The sequence below is a fragment of the Balaenoptera ricei genome, chromosome X, assembly GCF_028023285.1.
Source record: "Balaenoptera ricei isolate mBalRic1 chromosome X, mBalRic1.hap2, whole genome shotgun sequence".
Taxonomy (NCBI): Eukaryota; Metazoa; Chordata; class Mammalia; order Artiodactyla; family Balaenopteridae; genus Balaenoptera; species Balaenoptera ricei.
In genome coordinates this window covers 56165816-56188371 of record NC_082660.1, presented here as the reverse complement: position 1 = coordinate 56188371, position 22556 = coordinate 56165816, and the positions used below count along the sequence as shown (strand labels likewise).

Here is a 22556-nt window from a genome sequence, read left to right as displayed (position 1 = left end):
CAATCCCATTTACCATTGCATCAAAAAGAATAAAATACCTAGGAATAAACCTACCTAAGGAGGCACGAGAACTGCACTACAAAAACTATAAGATGCTGATGAAAGAAATCAAAGATGACTCAAACAGATGGAAAGATATACCATGTTCTTATATTGGAAGAATCAATATTGTTAAAATGACTATACTACCCAATGCGATCTACAGATTCAAAGCAATCCCTATCAAATTACCAATGGCATTTTTCACAGAACTAGCATAAAATAATTTTTAAATTCGTATGGAAACACAAAAGACCCCAAATAACAAAGCAATCTTGAGAAAGAAAAAGGGAGCTGGAGGACTCAGGCTCCCTGACTTCAGACTATACTACAAAGCTATAGTAATCAATACAGTATGGTATTGGCACAAAAAACAGAAATATAGATCAATGTCACAGGATAGAAATCCCAGAAATAAACCCATGCACCTAAGGTCAATTAATCTATGACAAAGGAGGCAAGAATGTACAATGGAGAAAAGACAGTCTCTTCAATAAGTGGTGTTGGGAAAACTGTACAGCTACATGTAAGAGAATGAAATTAGAGCATTCTCTAACACCATACACAAAAATAAACTCATAATGGCTTAAAGACCTAAATGTAAGACCGTATGCTGTAAAACTCTTAGAGGAAAACATAGGTAGAATACTCTTTGACATAAATCATGGCAATATCTTTTTGGATCTGTCTCCTAGAGTAATGGAAATAAAAACAAAAATAAGCAAATGGGACGTAATTAAACTTAAAAGCTTTTGCACAGCAAAGGAAACCATAAACAAAACCAAAAGACAACCTACAGAATGGGAGAAAATATTTGCAAATCATTCGACCGACAAGGGTTTAACCTCCAAAATATACAAACAGCTCATGCAGCTCTATATCAAAAAAAACAAACAACCCAATCAAAAAATGGGCAGAAGATCTAAACAGACATTTCTCCAAGGAAGACACACAGATGGCCAAAAGGCACATGAAAATATGCTCAACATCACTAATTATTAGAGAAATGACTACAGTGAAGTATCACCTCACACCCATCAGAATGGCCATCATCAAAAAGTCTACAAACAATAAATGCTGGAGAGGGTGTGGAGAAAAGGGAAATCTCCTACACTGGTGATGGTAATGTGAATTGGTGCAACCATTATGGAGAAGAATATGGAGGTTCCTTAAAAAAATTAAATAAAGAACTACCATGTGATACAGCAATCCCACTCCTTGCATACATCCAGAGAAAACCATAATTCGAAAAGATACATGCAGTCCAATGTTCACTGCAGCACTATTTACAATAGCCAAGGCATGGAAGCAACCTAAATGTCCATCAACAGATGAATGGATAAAGAAGATGTGGTATATTTATACAATGGAATATTACTCAGCCATAAAAAAAGAATGAAGTAATGCCATTTGCAACAATATGGATGGACCTAGAGATTATCATACTAAGTGAAATAAGCCAGACAGAGAAAGACTAATATCATATGATATCGCTTATATGTGGAACCTTAAAAAAAATAAAGATACAGATGAACTTATATACAAAACCGAAACAGATCTACAGACATAGAAAACAAACTTATAGTTACCTAAGGAGAAAGTTGGGGGGAGGGATAAATGAGGAGTTTGGGATTAACTACTATATATAAAATAGATAACCATCATGGACCTACTGTATAGCACAGGGACCTATAGAGTCAGCATTTTGCAATAACCTATAAGGGAAAAGAATCTGGAAAAAAAAAAGATATATATGTTGTATAACTGAATCACTTTGCTGAACACCTGAAACTAACACAACATTGTATATCAAGTACATTTCAATAAAATAAGCAAGTTTAAAAAAAAGCTCTGTATAAAGAGTCACAGGCTCTTGTGTGTTTATATGAAAAAATGGTTTCAAAATTAGTTCTATAACTTTGAAGAGCTGTACACTGAATCAGAAGTAGACCAACAATAATAATACAGTAGCAGCAGCTAACATTTATTGAGAGTTTTGTATGTATCAGGCTCTGTGCTGAGTACTTATGTGTAATACTCATTTAATTCTTATCACAACTCTGTGACATGGGCACTCTTATTATTACTTTTTTTCAGAAGAGAAAACTGAAACTCAGAGAGGGGAATTAACCTGCCCAGTTCACACTGCTCCAAAGTGGTATGGCCAGCATCCCAACCCAGGCAGTCTGGTAGCAGAGCCACTACACTATTTAGCTTGCTTCCATAGGAAGGACAAACTTAGCTAACTGAGCCTCAATTTAGCCAGACAGCCATGGTCTTTTACACTTTCGTCTCAGACCTATCTTTCCAGCCCAGTTTCCAGCTCTTCCTCTCTCTCTATACAAATACTTAGCCCCAGATGTCTAGAATCCTAGCTTTTGCTTAACCCACCATACTCTCTCAGACTGATGGGCTTTGTATTGGGCAGGAACCCTTTCCCTACTTTTCTGACTTGACATAATCCTCAAGGCCATCCTCCATGGAACTTTTCTCTGATGCCCTTCCCTACCCTGGAGGGAAGGAACCTCTTCATCTGCAATACTCCAGATCACCTTTGCCAGACCTCTAGTCTAGCTTTCAGCTCCTCTCAGAACTCCATCGTCAGAGTCCCCTTTCTCCCAGAATGTTACCACTATACCCACTCCTCCCAATGCCTATCACCAGGCCTGGCATAGAGGAGGTGCCCATGGAACATTTGGTGAAGAAAGAAATGAGCAGTATAGTCATGTGAATCAGTCTGTCTACCTGAGTTTATAGAGTTGCCTCCACACAGCCTGCACATCTGTTCTCATGGGCTTTTCACCACAGAAACAAGGTATTGAGCAGCAGAGTGATTATCTCCACTTTGGAGGTGAAGAAACTTAAGACAAGAAAGTATTCTTGCTCCCCACCACCAGCCCCTGTAGTGACCAAACAAGTTGATCATGCATCACTCAGCATGTGTAATGGGGGCCTGGAGGGCACCCTCTTCAAGAAGGCAGTTTGAGGTACAAGTTTATGCCCATACTTGGTCTTGCCATACGTTGTCCCTGGGGAGGAGTGGGCCATACAAACAAGGAGCTGTGTCACACACCCCCCCCAACATCCCTTCTACCTTAATGTGTACATACACAATCTCTACCTGAGACTTGGAAATATCAGGACCAAGAAGGGCAACCAGCTGAGACCTCTTTAGCATGTCAAAGACTACTTTCATTTTCATCAATCCCTATTTATTTTGGGCCCAGCCCAATGTCAAATATCTATCAGTCCCAAATCTGACTGGTGTGGCAGAATGTTTGGTAGCTGGGTAGAGGATATGGAGGACTAGCTCCTGTGACACGAGCCATGCAACAGTGCCCCCTCACCTCAGGGTTATTTCAAGCCCACCACTTGACTATTTTGGACGTCTCTTCTCCCTGTTCCCACAGCTGAGACTGTCCTGGCCCTGTGTTTCCCTGGGCTCCAGATTTGGAAACTGTCTTCTCCAAATTGTAATCTTTGGTCTACTCCAGTGAATCAAGGTTCTGGGTGAAAAGGGAACAGATGGCAGGCAACTAGAGGCACGAGGCAGTGAGAAAGCCTATGAAGGAGGTGCTGGGGAAAAAAAGACACCTCCAAATCAGGTCCAATAAATGAGAATCAGGACTTTGAAAAGCAGGAAAGCACAGCACCAGGGAAACATTATAGTCCAGCCATCCTGATGGGGAAACTGAGGCTAGGGAGAAGAAGGCACTTGCCCAACAAAGTTGCACAATGAGTTAGCCACAGCCCCCTCCTCCCTGACATTTATTTGGACCTAGGACTAGGAGAGGAGGTCTGATGTTCAAATACTGATTTTTGTTGGCCATGTATAGAATGTCATGGAAAGTCACGTAATATTATAAAAAGAATTGAGTTGAACTGTCAGAGTTGGAAGACATCAATGAGCTTGAACAGTCTTACCCCCTCCTTGTGGAGATGGGATAATGGACTGGCCCAGAGAAGAAAATGGACTGGCCAAGGTCATACAGCAACTCTGAGGCAGAGTTGGAGCCAGATCCCAGCTCTAGCAGCCATGTCACTTCCTGTGCCCCACACATGCAGGGGCAGCAGTCCTCCTCTTACTAGTTTAGCAGCTGGATCTTTTCAAGGCAGACAGGACCTAATAGAGCAGCAGAGAACACTCCTCCTGCAATGCAAAAATGGCAGGCATTGTTCTCTAACCCCTCCCCTCTCCTCAACTTTACCACCTCCACTCCCACCCCCCCTGCTTTTTAGACTTTCACAGAGTTTTAGGGCTGGGCCTTCTGGATATTCTTGAGCTAGTGGTAGAACTGGATTCTTTGTTTCCTCTGCTCACCTGGCCCTGGCAGCCACCAATGCCACTTAATGCCCTCAGGCTATTTAGAGACTACCGAAGTTCAGGCTGGCCCCCTGCCACATCTCAGACACATCAGCGGCAAGGCTAGTACAGGCATCCTCACTCCACCTTCAACTTTGACCTCCAGTCTGGGGCCCAGACAAGATTTTTCTCTCAATATCCATATTTTTCAGGGGCAGGAAACTGCACAAAGCCTAGCTCACCATTAAAAGGTTGAGGAGGTCACTAGAGACCTTGGGGATCCCCTCAAATTCCGTAAAAGTTGGGAAATTTGGGTGAGGGTCAATCACGAAAACAGGTCTTTACAGAGAAAAGTGAAAGCAGCCCTGGACTGGGAGCCTGGGCTCTGAACTCCAAATCTGCCCCAGTCGCTGGCAGGGTAGGTGACCTTGGGGAAGCACTTTCTCTTCTCTGGGCAGCAGCAGGCCCTTCAGTAACTGGTGGAAGCTGGATTCTATGGTCTCTTAAGGCTCCAGTGTGCCGAAGAGGCGGAGGAAGCTGGGACGCGGGCGCTGCAATTCGTTTTCCTGGCAGGTGAGTCCTCCGGCGCGGCCCAGGGGCGCGTGCCCCGGGGCCCTGTTTCTATGCCTAAGGATGGGCCCGGCAAGGTGCCAAGGGGCTTTGTAGTCCCCAACCTCTCCGCCCCCGCCTCTCCCCGCCGGCCTCTCGCTCTGGAATAAACTGCCGGGTGGCGGCCAGGGCGCCGCAGCGCGATTGCACCGCGGCCACGGAAATGGGAACGCATGCAAAATCGAAAGTGAGCTCCAAGGCTCCAGCGAGCCCCATCCGGGCGGGACCAGCCCCTCGAGCTTGCGGTGTCGCCAAGCAGCGACCGGCCTGGCGTTGGGGGGTGGGGGGAGTGGAGAGTCCCAGCGAGGGGTTCTGCAGCCTCTAAGTCCCCTGCCAACACCACGCCCGCGCTTATTTGCATTTAAAGAGAAACGCACCAAGGAAAACAGTGGGCGAGTCGGGAAACGCCTTCTCACCGTGGCGATTGGGCCATACGCCTGCCAATCAGGGCGCCGATGCCCCACCCTGTGGCCGTGGAGTCCGGGGGGAAGGGTATGGGGGAGCTGCCCAGAGCTTGGGGTAGGGGAGCCGGTGCAGGAGGTGACTGGAGCCGCGGCGGCGGCAGGGGTGGCGGTGGCGACTCTCTCAGCCGTGGCAGCCAAGGTTCCAGCCCCGGCCAGGGAGGCGCAAAAGACAATAAGCGGGCTGGAAACCGGACCGGGCCGGGTAAGCATTGCGCGCGGCCAGGAGCCTCCGCCTGCCCGCCGTCCGGTGCAGTCTCGCGTGCTCCGCTCTGGCCGCCTGGAGAGGAGATCTAAGGGCTGGGCCGGTCGGCATCCGGACCGCTCTGCGCTCCCCTTTGGAACCCGCTTTGAGGACTGTCCGGTGAGGGCCAGAGCAGTGTCCCCTGGGCGCGAGCGACCGCTGCTAGAGGCGGAGAAGAGGTGGGCAGGCCGGCGGGCTATCCTGGGCCATGCCTTGGGGCTCTCGGGGGAGGCGGGGATGGGGCCCCACACGTGCTGCCCTGCGGTCTCGGGAGGGGAGCAGCCAACCAGCACTCCCAGCGGTGCATTTGTAGGCCAGGAGCTTTACAGCTTTGTTGTAGCATATTAGCTGGAACAGCTGTGTTACGCGGGTATTGCTCACCCCAGCGGCTCGGCTGCCGCCCCGCCCCTCCCCTCCCCTGCGCATCTCCTGCCTCTCCCTGTCCTCTAGGGACGAAGCCAGCGCGCTAGGCTGGGCCCGACGGGTACTTACTTTGGCGTGGATTGGGGTATCTACATTGTCTGCCTTCTCCCTGGGGGAGCTCATTTGGGCCTGTGGTCTGCTCACTTCCCTTTGGAACCTCGGCCTTGAGGCCCCAACAGCCGCGCCCTCTGCTCCTGGGCCTCCGGGCGCATCTGGCGCCCCCCACCCCCCACCCCGTCGCGGACAGGCGGGCTGGCAACCGGCTCTCGCTGTACCTTGCGTTAGGGCAGCAGCTCAAGCTAGTCCTTGGGTTAGAGCTGCAAGGCCGCTTTGTGTCCCCCCCCCCCCACCCCCGCCTCGCCTCGCCTCGCCTCCTCTCCCCTTGGAGGGCACTGGCCGCGTTTTTCTCTCCAGCCTCCGGTTTAAAAATAGCGATAAGCATGGTGGGGTGTGTGTGTATGTGGGGGGGAGGGTGTTCTGTGCCAGAGGCCGAGGGAGCAATTATTGTAGTAGGGAACGAACCGTTTGGGTGTGTGTGAGAGAGCTAGAGAGTCAGCCAAACCCTCCAACTTCGCAGTTACTTAAAATACCCAGGCTGCCGGGCCGCTGTCATTGTCTGCTGCAGACACCTTTGACACTGGTGACCGCTGGACTTTGCCTAGGTTTTCCGGTGGTGAGGGGTCGTGCCCTCCAGGCGCGCCACAGCCCAGGCGGCAGCTGGACTGGCCCCGCAGAGCCGGCCTCGGTTTGGCCAGACTTGTCTTGGCACGGGCCGCGGGGTCAAGGTGAGCCTTTGCCCCTCACACACTAACATCTCCCTCTGCAGCTTTGCCTGCCTGCTGCATTCATCTGGGCTGGGTGGAGGGTGCTGCGCTGTTGGACTCTGCACCCCTTGGGGATTCCAGCAGAGCCCCCTCCCCGAGTGCAGCTCCCCCTCATTCGGCCCCAGCCCCATCCACCGCTGTGTGCCTCTGGCAATGGACTCTAGGCCTTTCTGAGGAACAAGAGGGAGGGAGCTACCTAGGGGCTTGAAAGGCTTTTCTTGGACATTTGACCCACCTCTGAGGGTGGAGAACTCTGTGGGCTGCAGGGCCCAGGCAAAGCCTAGGTACCTTTGAGAGGAGACAGTGAGACCCAATAAATCCCTCACTTAAGGGAAGGCTAGCTGGGGACCTTTGCGACACTAGCCAGGACTGCAGATACTACACTACAGTCACCTCCTCTCACTTTGACCAAGCACCAATACAGTCCCCCTATTTGCAGCTGGGCATCCCTGGCCCAGAGCTGGACATGTCCTCTGCACTGCCTCAAACCAACAGCCACCTAACATATCTGCCCTATATAACTCCCTCCCCACACCCAAACCCCCTCACTCTGCACTGTCCAAATTCTCTTCCCTCTCAGCTCTGGGCCTATCTCCTCAGTGCCTTTCCTGCCTGTCTCTTGCAGTCCATGATGACCTCTTCTTTCTCAGAACTCCTCCAGGCTGCCTGCATCCCTTGGGCATTTTGGGGCTTAAATTATAATAGGAGACAAATTATAATTGAGTTTCCCTGCCTCTACTTTGTCTCCCTGATATCATGGATGTTTGGGTTCTTTTGGAACCTCTCAGGGGGGTAAAGGAAACCTGGATCTCAGCCACAATCCCCTCAAAGCCTAGCAATGCATACATAGCAGTTAATGAATGCTCCAGAAGGACTTGCCGTCTGTAAAGCTTTGGAGAAGACCTTTACCTCTCCAACTGGCACTTGTCCTGGTTCATATGAAAATGATTAGAAAAATGATACTGAAGGCTCAGATATTTATTGAGTATACTTAATGAAGATTGAGAAGGGGGGTGGGTTACATCTGAAATTAAAAGTAAATAAATCATGATGTCTCCCTTCAATAAGCTCAGGACCTGGACTGCCCAGTCCCCAGACTACACTACCTTTGGTTGCTGATTCATGAGTCTAGAGGCAAACTACCACGGAGAGAGATGAGAGATCTGTATATACAGGGGAATTGTCCTGGGAAGCCTCCAGAAATTAGAGGGGTTTGTTTAGGCAAAGGATAGTGGTATAAGCAAAATTAGGAGTAGGAAGGGGTGACTTGCAAGCAGGCTGAGTGCAGTGACAGTCTTTTTTGGTTGATACTGTAAGGTAGAAAGGAGGTTGGGGCCCAGTGGTGGTGGGGTTCCCAAGTGCCAGGTTGTGGAATGAGGATCTGATCTTGGGGGAATGGAGGAAGGGGCCATCAAAGAATGGGGAATTGGGAGGTTTTGATATTTTTTGTGTGCAAATATGCCACAATAAAATGGGATTTTAGAAAGGGTTTTAGAATGGGGTCTTAGAAAGGGATAGGAAGAGCACCATAAATTGGGCAGGTAAGAGGCCACCTTTGGATCTGAAAGAACTGGGGGGCAGGCTATCTCTAGAGGGAAACTGTATCTTGTCAGCCTCTCTTTGGCCTTGCAGGGGGTTGGGGGAAAGGAGGGAGCCTGGAGCCTACATACCAACGTGGTGGAGGCTAAGTGTCCCTCAGGCCTCTGCTGATCCTTTTTCTCCCAGCTGGACAGGCCTTCAGGGAGCACCAGTTTGGACACCTATGTTTACAGATGGGAATCCTGAGGCATTGGAAAGCAACAGGGACTTGCTTAAGGTCACACAGCATTTAGGGAGAGGCTGCTGCCTCCTGTGCAGTGACTCCACTGTATCCCACTGTCTCCAGCAGCCTCCATTCAACACAAATCAGCACAAATTGTATTAACTAACCCCTCATCTTACCTCACCCATTCATCAAGAGTGAAGGGATGCTAAGTTAGCTTTCTAGGAACTCCTCCCCTGGCATGTCTCTTGCGTTTTAGTCTTGGTCTACAGCCTGTCAGGGGCTGAAAGTTTCAGGAAGGGAGGTAATTGAAAGAAGTTGGCAGTCCAGTGATCCTCTCCTAGTATAGTGGAGGTGTTAAAAATTCCTCAAGAACTGTTACATTTACAATCTCTGAACCAGGGGATGAAGGGAATGAGAGAAATAGCAACAAGTCTGGTTTGCTTGTAGAATCAAAGAGGGAGAAGGGCTTCCAGCCCCCTCATTTACAGATGGGCTACAAGAGGGCATGCCCAGTGTTATTTCATCAGTGCCCCTGCCTCAAATCGTGACCAGGCAGATAGACTAGGTGATGAAAGTAAAGCCCTCGGAGGAGGCGTTTCATAGCCTTCCTGTGTCATTCATTCCTGGGTTACCCATCTCATTGCCAGGAAATTCTTTCTCAGATCTAACCTGAGCCTCTCATGCTATGCTTAAACCAACTGTGTGTGTGTTGGGGGGTGGGGTTGAGAGCAGCTGGCCACCATTGCTCTTCTGCTTAACAATTCATTGGAGATTTCATGGGCATTAAACCATCTCTTCCACCTCCAACTTCTATTCTCTGAATTAAATAATCACAGTCTTTTCACCTCTCCTTGGTCTTATTTTTCAAACCTGTGCATGTGTAAGTATATCACTAGCAAGGCAGGCAGGGAAACCAGAACCACTGCAGAGGTGCAGGTGCCAGCCGAGTGAGGGTGCATTGCTCCCCTGCACCTCCCCTTTTGGGATTAGGGGATAATATGAACAATGGAGGAAATGGCCCGAGGGAGCTTGGTGGAGTCAGAGGCAGCCATAGTGGTGCTGCAGGGGGTGGGGGTGGGGGAGCTTTGCGACCCTTTGATCTACATTTCTTGCTGCAGAGCCTTCATTGCTTTCATCTCCTACAGGTTTTTTCCCCCCTGCTGGGTTTCGAAGCAGATACTAACCCCTCTTCTCTAGCCAGTACTCCTCAGCCCTCCCTGCTGGGGGCTGCAGCTCTTTCCAGAGAGAGAGGGCTAGGCCCAGACAGTTGTGGTCCCCCTCCTCTCTGTATATGTATGAAATATTCATAGGCTAGGCTTTGTGCATTCAGAAAGAGTAAAATGCTGGGTGGTCTTGCATGGGGTAGAAGTGAGAGGCATGAGGAGTGAGGCTGGGCCACAGTACACCTCTGTTCTGCAGTGGACCCAACCAGCTAGGCATCCAGGCCTCCCAGTGAAGCCTAGGATCCCCAACATCCCATTCCCTCAACATGCCTCCTGACTCAGCAGCCACTAGAAAACTGGACACAGGACCGCCCTTTCCCCAGCTTCTCATGCATCCTGGGGGAAGCAGATCCCCGGTCCGAGCTCCCATTTCTACATGGGAAAACAGAGGCCCAGAACAGGGAAGGGATTTATTTGCCCAAGGTTACATGAGAGCACAAAGCTCCTGGCCCCCAATTCTAGGCTTCTTTCTCTAAGCACACTGATCCTGATCCCCACCCCCCAAACCTCAGTTTCCTTACCTGGTCTCTCACATAGGGTATGGTGCATACAGAGGGGTGGATACATAGGAAAGTCAGGAGTCTCTATTGTTCACTCCACCCAGCTGCTCCTCTGCAGGCTTTCCTCGGCTGCCTTGTCACATCTGTTTCCCTGGGGTTAGCTCCTCTCTTGTTCTTCATCTGAACAGGGGTGGAAGGAGGTAGTGCCTGTCTTTGATCTCACCCTTGCTGGGTTAGTACTGACATAGTGGAAGCCTTATGATGCAGGCATGACACCTTCCTTGGATACATTCCTCTCTAAGGGGGTTGGAAGCCTGAGAGGGGAGTGGCAAGTAGGTGGCTCCCAGAGCCCCCACCGTTCCAGGCAAGTTGGGTAGGCAGCCTCAGCAGCCTGAGGAGAAAGATGGAGCATCAAGAAGATTCACCAGAAAGGCCGGTTTCTAGGCAGAGGCAGTGTCTGGGTGACCACACCTCCCAGACTGGAGAAGCCCCTGTATATTTGGGGCTGAAGCTAAGGGGCAGAGAAGTGAGCCTAGGAAACCTGCAAAGGGCATGCAGAGAGCAAGTCTTGAAAGTCAGGCAAAGGAGTTTGGCCTTGATCCTGTAGGCAAAGCGGAATATTTGGTAAGTAGAGGAGTGATGTGCTGAAATCAGGATTGTAAGAAAATGAATCTGGCAAGGGTGTGCAGGATGGATGAGATGGAAGTGGGGAGGCACGGGGTGGGATTTCAGTGTCATGGCAGGGAGGAACCAGAGGGAACTCTGCTAAGATGCTTTTGTCATCCTCATAGGACCGTGAGGGGTGGGGGGGAATCTGACGAGCTGGAGTGGAGAAGGTAGCTGTAAGAGGCCCCATCACAAGGGCACGTTATTGAACATCTGCTTGGTACCTAGCAAGTAATCTGTCTTTTACATTTATCATCTCTAATCCTTACTGCAATTCTACATGGTAGGTAGCATTTTCTTCATTTTATAGATAAGACGTTTGAGTTTCAGAAAGGTTAGGCCACTTTCTCATATCCCACAGCCTGAAAGGGATGAAGCTGGCATTTTAGTTCTGGGCTGACAAACTCCAGCTAAATTAGAATTCAGTTGAACCAGCGTTGTTTGAGCTCCTGCTCTGTGCTAGATATGGTGACTACCGTATAAGATGAAGGCGGGTGCATTGAGAGAAATGAAAAGACAGACTGAGGGCTGCCAGAATGAATTGCCCAAGGCTGAGTATGTTAATTCATTTGACGGACTAGTGGTGGGGGAGTAGGAGCAGGGGCTAGAGGGCCCAGTTTGGGGTCTGTGCTGCATCTAGAGTTGGTGGGATGCCCCCTTGAGAAGAGGTGCCCCTCAGGAAGCCTGCAAATTAGGGGAGGAGTGGTTTCAGGGATAGCTTGGGTGGGGCTCTGCCAGCAGCCTTTACAGCTCCACCAAAGAATACCAAGCTAGACAGCCCTTTCTTCAGGTCCTGAAAAAAATGGTTTTGAGAGTAGACTTTGGCTGTGGGCTTTAGAAATGGTTGATTCAAATTCCAAATCTCATAGATCATTTTCCTTAAATAATAGCTCAAATTCTTTGTCCCCGTTTTGTCTTTACCTTTATCTTTGTCCCCACTGGCAGGTTTCTGTTTGGACCTTTTTTTTGGCCCCTCAAACTTATCTCCCAAGGAAAAGAAGAGTAGAGGAACATATTCCACGGTTTGGGAGTAGTGATGGTGGGGTTGCTGATGAGGAGAACAGCCACAGGCTGGGTTGGCAGCTCTTGGATTCTGAAGTCAGCAGGCTTTCTGGAATGTGCTAGGTGGGGCCAAAATAGTGGTAGCCAGTGAGGACTGGAAATGCTTCAGAGAAGGCTCAGCTGGGTTGGGACAGGAGTGTGATGGGAGGGGGAGATGATGGCTCTTTCAGGTGTGAGGGGAACCTGCACAGTCCTTACTCTCAGTCTTCTTCCTTTGATTAGGGGCCAGAACGGTGCAGCAGAATGGCATAGAATTGGGACTCAAAGAGGCCTGGAAACTGGTGTGGCTCTGTCATCATCCCACTGTGTGACCTTAGGCAAGTCTTTTCCCAAGCCTAGGCAGTTTCCTTTTCTGTGACAAGGAGTTACCATCCCCTACCAGGCCTGATTAATGGATTGCTGGGAAGGAGAAATGGGGAGTGAGGAAGTGGGGAACACTTTGTAAGCTGATAAGTACCATGAGTGGATAAAGGACATCCGCTGATTTGCATTTCCTTTGATGCTGGTACTTTAGCTGAGTTTGAATTGTTGACCTTTCTGGCTTGGGCTAGAGAACCTGGCTACTTGAAATTCCCAGATAATCCAGAGCTGTTAGCCAGTAGCTGATTTGAGGCAACATTTTGAGTTCCTGAATGTCAAATGTTGGCTAAAAGAACAACTAAAGCCTCCTGTGAGATAACTGCACAGTCACCCTCATTTACCATTTGGGTAAACTGAGGCCCAAGCAGGTTTGGTGACATACCCTTAGAGCACTGGGGAGCACTTTAGTCAACCCTGACTGAGGTAGTTTTGCTGCTAGAAACTGTCCAACTATAGTTTGAATAAAATACATATAAAACTAGTTGCCATGTTTTTGAGCCTCTGTTATATAATGCATTTTATTTGGTACTCTATATACATCGGTTTTGTTCCTTAAAATAGCTTTAAGAGGTAGGCACTCTTAGTAGCATCATTTTCCAGTTGGGGAAACTGAAAGAACTTGCTGGATTTCCCCCAGGTAGGCAGAGCTGATTACAGTGCAGAACTGGCTGACTCTCAGGGAGTGGGGGGCTGGGCTTCCTGTCCTTACTACTCCTTCCTTAGACCACCCTCCCCCACATACATGAGGGCAGGATGGGCCCAGAGTGGGCTTGCTCCCAGGAAAACTTCTTGGAGGAGGTCTGGGAAACTATGACTAGTTGAGGCCATGCCTCTGGAGCTACTGCTTAAATCCACACACTTCTTCCCTGAACTCAGCCTTCTCTAAGTTGGCTGAGCTGGCCCCAGGAAATAGGGCTGGGAGCAGAATGTTTAAGACTTGGTGGAGCTGTTTCCTCCTTATCGAGAAGGATTCCTGGGTCAGGTTTGTGACTGGTCTCCTGCCTGTATTTTGAAAGGAGGGGAGAAGGAAGAAGCTCTGCCCTAGCTCTGACCTAGCCTTTCACTGGTCCGAGAATGGCCTGAGGCTGGCCTCGGGAGCAGGGTTGCCCACAGCCCAATTCTGGCCATGCTAGCAACAGCTGTAGCAAGTGGCCCCTGCCAGGGACCACAGAGTAGCCTTAGAGGGTTCCCTCACCCACCAGTCCACCTGAAACTTAGACAGCCGTACAGGTTGAGAAACCTAAGGGTGGAGGGGCTCTGCATTTAGCAGGACCACTTTCTTGGCAGGAACCATGAAGGGAGCCAGCCTCAGCCTGGAGGAGCTGCAGAATCTGTCCCTTTGCTGTCCCCTTTGCCTTCTGCCCCACCTCACTCTGCTGACCAGTGTACTCTGTGGTCCCGAATAAAGGCAGCATAGCCCACTGGGGAAGGACAGCATTGGGACCTGGTGAGGTAGTAAGGTGTATGGAGAAGGGACCTGGGCCAGAAGTGGTTAGGTGGGGCTGGGCTAGCGGGGCTACTAGCTCTGGGTGATTCCTGCCACCTCCTGTCCTACTGTCTTGCAGGGGGATACAGGGAAGAGACACTATGAGTGGGGTACATGGCTCTGGGAGGGACAAGGCAGGGAGGTAGGAGACAGCATAGTTTCAAGGCTGGTCCTTGCCAGCAAAGATAACCCTGGGCCTAGTTAGGAGGAAAGCCTGAAGCTGGGGGAAGAGAATTTCATTCCAAGGGACACAGCCTTGCCTAGTTCACCCACTCCCACCACATACACAGAGGGCTTTTAAAACTGCCCTTAACGAAGGACTTTGTATAAATCCACGAACATGTCTTTAAAATCCCGTCACACCTGGCTCTTCCTCAGCATGAGCCAAGGCAGCTAGTCCCTTGGACTTCCTGTAGTGAATGGCTTTCTCAAATGAGTGGCCTTTTACACATGGTCTACTACTTCCTAAGAAACTGGGATCTGACCTGAAATAACGGTAATGCCAACCTTTCTCATTTGCTTTGCACTTTACAGTTTACAAAGTGCTTTTGGTGTCCATTATCCCATCTAACCTCACATTACTGCAGTGGACTGGGGAGATAGAGGGGGTAGATAGAGGAGCTATTTTGATCTCCATTTCACAAACACCCAAGGCTCAGAGGAGTGCCTTGGCCTGTTCAGGGTTCCTTGGCATGGTATGCAACACAGCCCTGTGGCCCATGGCTCCTTCCACAACATACTGCAGATCCCTGTGACAGGGAAGGGGACAATGTAGAGAGCAGTGGACTGGCCTCTACTCCAACGGAGCACAGAAGCAAGGGCAAGAGAAAGCCCAAAGGGACTACCCTCAAGCCAAGGCATCAAGGTTCTGGAAAGCAGCCCTCTTTGAGATTCAGTCTGCCTAATTCTTCTGTTCACAGGAATTCCAGCTCCAAAACCAGTAGGACAATTAAGCCTTTGATTCACAAGGATGGGTAAGCCCATAAGGTTTTTCACTTAGCCCTTGGTCTTCCTTGATGACTAGTCTTGCCCATCCTTTCCCCTAAATAATTGCCGTTTTTACTCACTCCTGTCTAACAAGGCCCAGATTGAATGCCTCCTTATCAAGGCAGCTTCTCTGAGCCCAGGAGCTATCTTTCTGCCTTTCAAGTTTATCCTGGGATATGATCACAAGGTCTGAAGAATGATACTTCAACACTCTGCTTAAGCAATAATGGGGACTCTTCTCTAAGGCCTGCATCATATTGTGCCTTCAGACTGTTATATATAGGTTTTTCTACCTGTTAGCCTAGGGGATCCCCAAAAGCAAGGACTGGGGTTTCCCCTTCTGGCAGCACTGAGCTTAATAACTATCATTTAACCAAATGTTCTGGAGAGGTTCATTTCATGAATTCCACAGAGGGGGGTAGAATTTCACAAATAACTCCATTTATTGCCACCCCATCTCCTCAATGCCCAGCACCATAATGACAACACTGTCAGTAATTTCAGGGCTGAGGTAAAAACATCTGTGCTCTGGAAAATGAGCGATTCAGATAGATGATAGGGCCCTTATTCCCATGAGACCCTGGGGCAGAGGACTCTGAGTGTATGTGTGTATGATTGTGTATTTGAGGGGTAGCACTGTCTATTGTGAGTCTATCAGTTACAGGGCTGAGCTGGAACAATGCCATGTTAAAGTATATCACACAGAATCAAAAAAACAAAAACTTAACCTGAGCAAATGGCAATACAGATCTCTGCAGAGAGGGGATCAGATGAGGTTTTTTTTTTTTTCTCTTATTTTCTGGATAACCAGGCATTATCTTGCTCCTAGTTTAATATTCAGTTCTGCAGAGCCCCTGATGGAAGCCTGGATCACATTGATGATTCAAGTGTCAGGCCAAACAAGGCACAAGGCACAAAGTTAATATTTGCTAGACAAGATCAGGGACTCCAGCAAGGTTCCTCTAATGAGGTCAAAGGCCAGAGTGTAGCTGCCAGGCTCTCTCCACCTCCAGCGCTGACCCTTAGTTTCACTGCAGGTGAATGTGTGAGTGTTATTACCGTGGCAACCAATCACAGGGCTGATGTGCTGGCTAGCTGCTCTTAGGACAACAGTGTTGCTTGCCTCTCCTTCTCTCTCTCTGGCTCCCAGCAGCTGTTCTGCCTCCCTTCCCTACCCAAGCTCCTTATCTGCTGGCGGCTACCCTACAGTGAGGGAACAGTGGTGAGGGACTTTCCAGGGAGGGGTCATTGGGTTTTAGCAGGCTGGTCACTGATCCAGCTGTCAATCAGTTGTAGTCACTGGAATGAATACATCAGACAGTGGGGTTGGGGAGGGGGATATGTTGGGGTAGGTGGTGGCTAGCTCGTCTTTTTATTCCATCTCTGTGACATTTGGATATTTAGAGGATTGGGAGCTTAGACCAGAAGGGTGTGTCTTGCACCAGGTTTGTTTATTTATTTATTTATTAATTTAAAAAATTTTTATTGGAGTATAGTTGCTTTACTATATGTTAGCATATAGAAACTAATGTTTTGTTAGTTTCTGTTGTATAGCAAAGTGAATCAGCTATACGTATACATATATCCCCTCTTTTTTGGATTTCCTTCCCATTTAGGTCACCACAGAGCATTGAGTAGAGTTCCCTGTTGCACCAGGTTTATTTATTTAAATAGCTGTTGAGAGCCTAACTCCCAGACCAGGGACATGAATCATGTGGAGTTGTGCCTTCAAGGAGTTCCCTTTCTAGATAGGGAGCTAGATGGGGGCCAAAGTAACAAAAGGAGCAGAGAAGAAACAGTCTGCCTCATGGTTCTAAAGTGGAACTTGGAGGTTTCAGCTGCTGAGGGCCACATTAAAATCTGTTCGCAGCAGGACAGTAACTAGAGAGTCTGACCTAGACCTACCCCTCACATAACCACTATGACAGGGAGGTATTTCTAGGTGTCTTGGACAGAGGATACTGAATCCCGGAGAGTGCCTTGCCCCAAGGCTACCATGCCATCTTAGCTGATCCTGGATTGCAGCTCTGGAATGTGGGTCTGCAAGGCTCCTACTCTGAGCTTTTGAAGGTCTGAGCATGGTCCTACAGGCAATTTAAGGAGCCTGCGGGAAGAAGGTGAAACTTCAGGTCTACTTTTCTACCCAGCCCAAGGCAAAATGTCAGTGAGAGCCCTGGCTAATGTGAAATTGAGGCCTGGATGTTGCAGAACCCAGTGAATACTTAATGGGCTATTTTGCCAGATGCTTTTCAAAAATCCTATGTCATAGGAGTTGACTTCCCTTCTGCCTTTCCTGCCTCTCTACTCCACCCCCTTTGATAATCCCTCTCATGACCAGTAGCACTGTGGGCCTTTTTCATATCTGCAGTTCCCCCTGCCCAGTGCTCCCCTGAGCTTAAAGTGACCTGAAGTGAGTGGACCCAGCAAGTGGGGTAAGGGTGATGGCTGCACGTTGCTCAGTGTAGGGTTTTGCTGCCTTGGAGCCCAGAGGAGGCTGGCCCAGCAAGTCAAGCATATGGAGTGCATTAAGGTTTTCCCTACATTTTCTCTTACATTCTGGTTCCACTCAAGCCTGAAACCACAGACACCTGTGAAAACAAACCCAGCCTGGTTGCTTGCTCACCAGTACTGTCTCTCTGTCTTTGTCTCTCTCATCTTCAGCCCCAACTGCGATGCTTCCTGACTGATGATGTTATAACAGTGCCCAGAAGCCAGAAGGCTGCATTTTTCAGCTGAACATACCTGAGTTGTCCCCACCATCATGGAGACCCAAAAGGATGAAGCTGCTCAGGCCAAGGGAACAGCAGTCTCTGTGGATACCCAGGACCAATGGGCAGAGAAAGGAGCCAAGAACAAGGCAGCTGAGATGACAGAAGGGCCAGCATCAGAGCAACCCTCATCTGGCCCAGGTAGGCTGAAGAAAACTGCCATGAAACTCTTTGGTGGCAAGAAGAGCATCTGTACCCTGCCTAGTTTCTTTGGAGGGGGACGAAGCAAAGGTTCTGGGAAAGGCAGCTCTAAGAAGGGTCTTAACAAGAGCAAGACCCACGATGGCCTGAGTGAAGCAGTCCATGGCCCTGAAGACATTGTCAGTGAAGGAAATGGCCTCTCCTTACCTTTGCCTGAGTCATCCTGCCGACTTCCCAGCTCTCAGAGTGCCCATGGATCTTTGGAGACAGACTCCAGACGCAAGACGTCTGTGGCTGGAGCCACAGAGAAAGCTAGGGCTGAGAAGGCTCCCTTTGTACCCAAGCCAAAAAAAGGCCTGAAAGGTTTTTTCAGCAGTATCCGCCGTCACCGGAAGAGCAAGGTCTCTGGGGCTGAGCAAAGTGATCCAAGAGCCAAGGAGCCTGAGGGGACCAGAGGCAGGCCTCATGAGCATGTGAGCTCAGCCCTTCTGTCCCACACTGAGACCCTCCAAGCCCCAAGAAAGGAAAATGCCAAATCCCAAGATGTCCCTGGGCCAAAAGTTTCTTCAGTACCAGAGACTTCTCCAGCAGCCACTGAGCAGACAGCCTGCAAAGATCCAGAAAAAACCATGGAGGCCTGTGCCTCAGCACTCCTGCAGCCCAAATCTGCCCCTGAAGCCAGTGGCCCAGAGGAGCCCCATAGCCCAGAAACAGGGGAGAAGGTTGTGGCAGGAGAGGTAAATCCACCCAATGGCGCTGTGGGGGACCAGCTGAGCCTCCTCTTTGGGGATGTCACATCCCTGAAAAGTTTTGACTCACTGACAGGTTGTGGTGACATAATAGCAGAACAGGACATGGATAGTATGACAGACAGCATGGCCTCTGGAGGCCAGAGGGCCAACCGAGATGGGACCAAACGAAGTTCCTGCCTGGTGACCTACCAAGGAGGGGGCGAGGAGATGGCCTTGCCTGATGATGATGACGAGGAAGAAGAGGAAGAGGAGGAGGAAGAAGAGGAAGTCAAGGAGGAAGAAGACGATGACTTAGAATATCTGTGGGCAAGTTCCCAGGTGTACCCAAGGCCCATTCTAAATCCAGGCTACCATCCCACCACATCCCCAGGCCACCTCGGTTACATGCTCCTTGACCCAGTTAGGTCTTATCCTGGCCTAGCCCCTGGAGACCTTTTGACTCCTCAGAGCGATCAGCAAGAGTCTGCCCCCAATAGTGATGAGGGTTATTATGACTCCACCACACCTGGACTTGAGGATGATTCAGGTGAGGCCCTGGGGCTTGTCCGCAGGGATTGCTTGCCCCGAGACAGCTATAGTGGCGATGCCCTCTATGAGTTCTATGAGCCAGATGATAGTCTTGAGAACTCCCCACCTGGGGATGACTGCCTTTATGACCTCCATGGTCACAGCTCTGAGATGTTTGACCCCTTCTTGAACTTTGAGCCGTTTTCTTCCTCTCGGCCACCTGGGGCAATGGAGACAGAGGAAGAACGGCTAGTGACCATCCAGAAACAGTTGCTGTATTGGGAACTTCGGCGGGAGCAGCGAGAGGCCCGCAAGGCATGTGCCCGAGAAGCTCACACTAGGGAGGCCTACACCCAAGAAGCTCACACCAGGGAGGCCCATGCTCGAGAGGCCCACACCCGGGAAGCTTATGTCAGAGAGGCCCGAGCTCGAGAGGCCTATGCCAGGGAGGCCTGTGGCCGAGAGGTCCGTGCTCGAGAGGCTCAAGTCCGAGAGGTCCAAGTCCGGCAGGAGAAGCCTATCATGGAGTATCAGATGAGGCCTTTAGGGCCGTCAGTGATGGGCCTGGTGGAAGGGGCATCAGGGGCCTCTCAGACTTCCCACAGAGGAACCACCTCAGCTTTCCCTGCCACTGCAAGCAGTGAGCCAGACTGGAGGGACTTCCGTCCTTTGGAGAAGCGTTTCGAGGGAACCTGCTCCAAGAAAGATCAAAGTACCTGCCTGATGCAGCTCTTCCAGAGTGATGCTATGTTTGAGCCAGACATGCAAGAAGCAAATTTTGGAGGATCTCCCAGGAGGGCTTACCCTACTTATTCACCCCCTGAGGAGCCAGAGGAAGAGGAGGTTGAGAAGGAAGGGAATGCCACTGTGAGTTTCTCTCAGGCCCTTGTGGAGTTCACCAGCAATGGGAACCTCTTCTCCAGCATGTCCTGCAGCTCTGACTCTGACTCATCCTTCACTCAAAACCTCCCTGAGCTGCCCCCCATGGTGACCTTTGACATCGCTGATGTGGAACGGGATGGGGAAGGCAAGTGTGAAGAAAATCCTGAGTTCCACAATGATGAAGACCTTGCAGCCTCCTTGGAAGCTTTTGAACTGGGCTACTACCAGAAACGCGCCTTCAACAACTACCACAGCCGATTCTACCAAGGCCTACCCTGGGGTGTGAGCAGTCTCCCTCGATACTTGGGACTGCCTGGCATGCACCCTCGTCCTCCACCTGCTGCCATGGCCCTCAACAGGAGGAGCCGCTCCCTTGACACTGCTGAGACCCTGGAGCTGGAGCTCTCCAATTCTCACCTGGGCCAGGGCTACATGGAGTCTGATGAGCTTCAGGCTCAGCAAGAAGATTCAGATGAAGAAGAAGAGGAGGAAGAATGGGGCCGAGACAGTCCCCTGTCCCTCTATACTGAACCTCCAGGGACCTACGACTGGCCTGCCTGGGCTCCCTGTCCTCTCACAGTGGGGCCAGGCCCTGCAGGAATAAGTCCCAGCCAGTTGTATGGGCCTTCCAGCCAGTCTCTACATAGACAGGCAGTCTGTTGCGTATCTCCTGTCGCCATGTCAATGTTGCTGTCAGTATCAGGGCCAGAGCCAAGGGCACCTAGGGAATCCAAGTCTCATCTAGCTCGACCTTCGCACCTACCCCTGCCCACGGGCCCTTGTTATAACCTCCAGCCAAAGGCCTCCCAGAGTCCGAGGGCCAGGCCTCGAGATGTGCTGCTGCCTGTTGATGAGCCCAGTTGCTCCTCCATTTCTGGAGGCTTCAGCCCCAGCCCTCTGCCCCAGGCCAAGCCTGTAGGCATTACCCATGGCATCCCTCAGCTGCCCAGGGTCCGGCCTGAGCCCACAGAGCCTCAGCCCATTCACTATGGGGCTTCCAGCCTTGACCTGTCAAAGGAGAGGGCCGAGCAAGGTGCCTCTCTCCCCACCAGCTACTCCTCCACTGCCATGAATGGAAACCTAGCTGAGTAGTCATCATCAATTCTGGAGTGGGGGGCATGGGGCCTGAGCATGTGAATGGGGATCAGGGTTGGGCAGAGGGGTGGGGGGTGGGGGTTGCTGTTTAACTTGAAAATCCTTTTGGCCAAGGAAAGCTCCTATGAGTTTTCACCTTTTTTTTCCCACTTCCCTTGTCTGCCATCTGTGGCCACATTCAGCTCAAGTACATCTGCCCTGGGAGATTGCTGCTGCTGCTGCTGTGCTCCAGTTTTTGCTTTTGGGTTTTTTTCTTGTGACCCATGCAGGGTTTGGGATGCTGTAATTTTGTGCCTATTCCAGTTGCCAAGGTAGTGATTATATATATATAGCATGCATCCTTGACACAGACTGAACCCTTAGCACCCTCCGCCACTTCTCCACCCAGTGAATGATGAACCACTGATGAGCAGCCGCATCTACAATGCCTCCCACTTGGGGACAGGGAGCTTGTTTGCTGTTAGCAATGTGAAATTACGGTACAGATCCCCCCACCCCCACTTCCTTTGGTCTTGGCATAGCTGCCACCATTACATCAGATGATATAATCTATTAGCCCCAGCTAGCTGTCCTCAGAGAGGATCAAGTAGCATGTGTCTCACTGCCTATTGCTGTGGACTTTGGCATCATAACCAGATGAGGGCCTTTTAACCTGGCCTGCTACAGCTTGGGTTGAAGACAAAAACGCTAATTCCCTTAATGGAGTGATCAAATTCATCTAGTTGCAAACAGAAGGCAAAATAGGGTTCTATTGTAGACACTGCCATAAGTCTTGAGCTCTGGAATGATAGGATTTTTTCCTTCTTTGTTTCTTTAAGCTTGTGACTGCCTGAATTGCAGATGCTTTTGAATTTTGGTTCTTTTTTCCTCCAAAGGAAATTTTTATTATTACAAGGAACACATTCTTTTAATTGATATACAGGAAGAGAAGCGGCCTAAATTAGGCTTGGCGGTAGGGGCTGGGGTTTTTGCAGGTTGCAAGAGGATAGAAAAAGGAGGTTCATTTGTCCAGCCATCAGGAGAGAGGATTTCATACATTGCAGAGCTCATGGCAACTCAGCTTCTTTTGGGAAAATTGCTTCCCCCCGCCAAAGACAAAAACTTCCTTAATCCTTGCCTACCCCTTCACTGGACGCAGTAAAGAGGCTCCATGCTAGCATTCCCAAGAGACAGGACACCAAGGGTATTTAGGCTGCTGTTCCAGGCTCTCTAAAGACCTTTCATTTTCCAATTAGCCAAGTTCTTAGCATCATCAAAGGACCGTGCTTCTTGAGAGAAAAGACTGTGACCTGCCCTCACTCTGCCAAGCTGAAGGACTCTGATTTGTATGGTAATTGAAGCCCTTTATGGAATGAATGGCACCCTCCCTTCTGCATTCACACAGTTTTCATGTTAAACTAGCTTGGAAATATTTGTGGGGAAGAGTTGCTGTCAGGAAAACATTGCAACAGGCTAATCT

The 22556-nt window shown here is 49.9% G+C and overlaps 1 protein-coding gene across 4 annotated transcripts; it reads left to right on the top strand.

The window, feature by feature from the left end:
* Nucleotides 1-4827: 4827 nt before the first annotated feature.
* On the top strand, nt 4828-21135 carry AMER1 (APC membrane recruitment protein 1). 4 transcript variants are annotated; one of them, XM_059910307.1, is made up of 2 exons: nt 4828-4915; nt 17614-21135. In XM_059910307.1, the coding sequence occupies exon 2, from the start codon at nt 17714-17716 to the stop codon at nt 21092-21094; it is 3381 nt and encodes a 1126-aa protein (XP_059766290.1). In that variant the 5' UTR covers nt 4828-4915; nt 17614-17713; the 3' UTR covers nt 21095-21135. The 4 variants fall into 4 exon arrangements, with proteins under 4 accessions (XP_059766290.1, XP_059766288.1, XP_059766289.1 ...); XM_059910305.1 differs by lacking the exon at nt 4828-4915 and adding an exon at nt 5478-5617; XM_059910306.1 differs by lacking the exon at nt 4828-4915 and adding an exon at nt 5653-5776.
* The last annotated feature ends 1421 nt before the right edge of the window (nt 21136-22556 follow it).

Coding starts and splice junctions, on each gene's coding strand:
- AMER1 (XM_059910307.1), top strand. CDS start 17,714: ATGGAGACCCAAAAGGATGAAGCTGCTCAGGCCAAGGGAACAGCAGTC.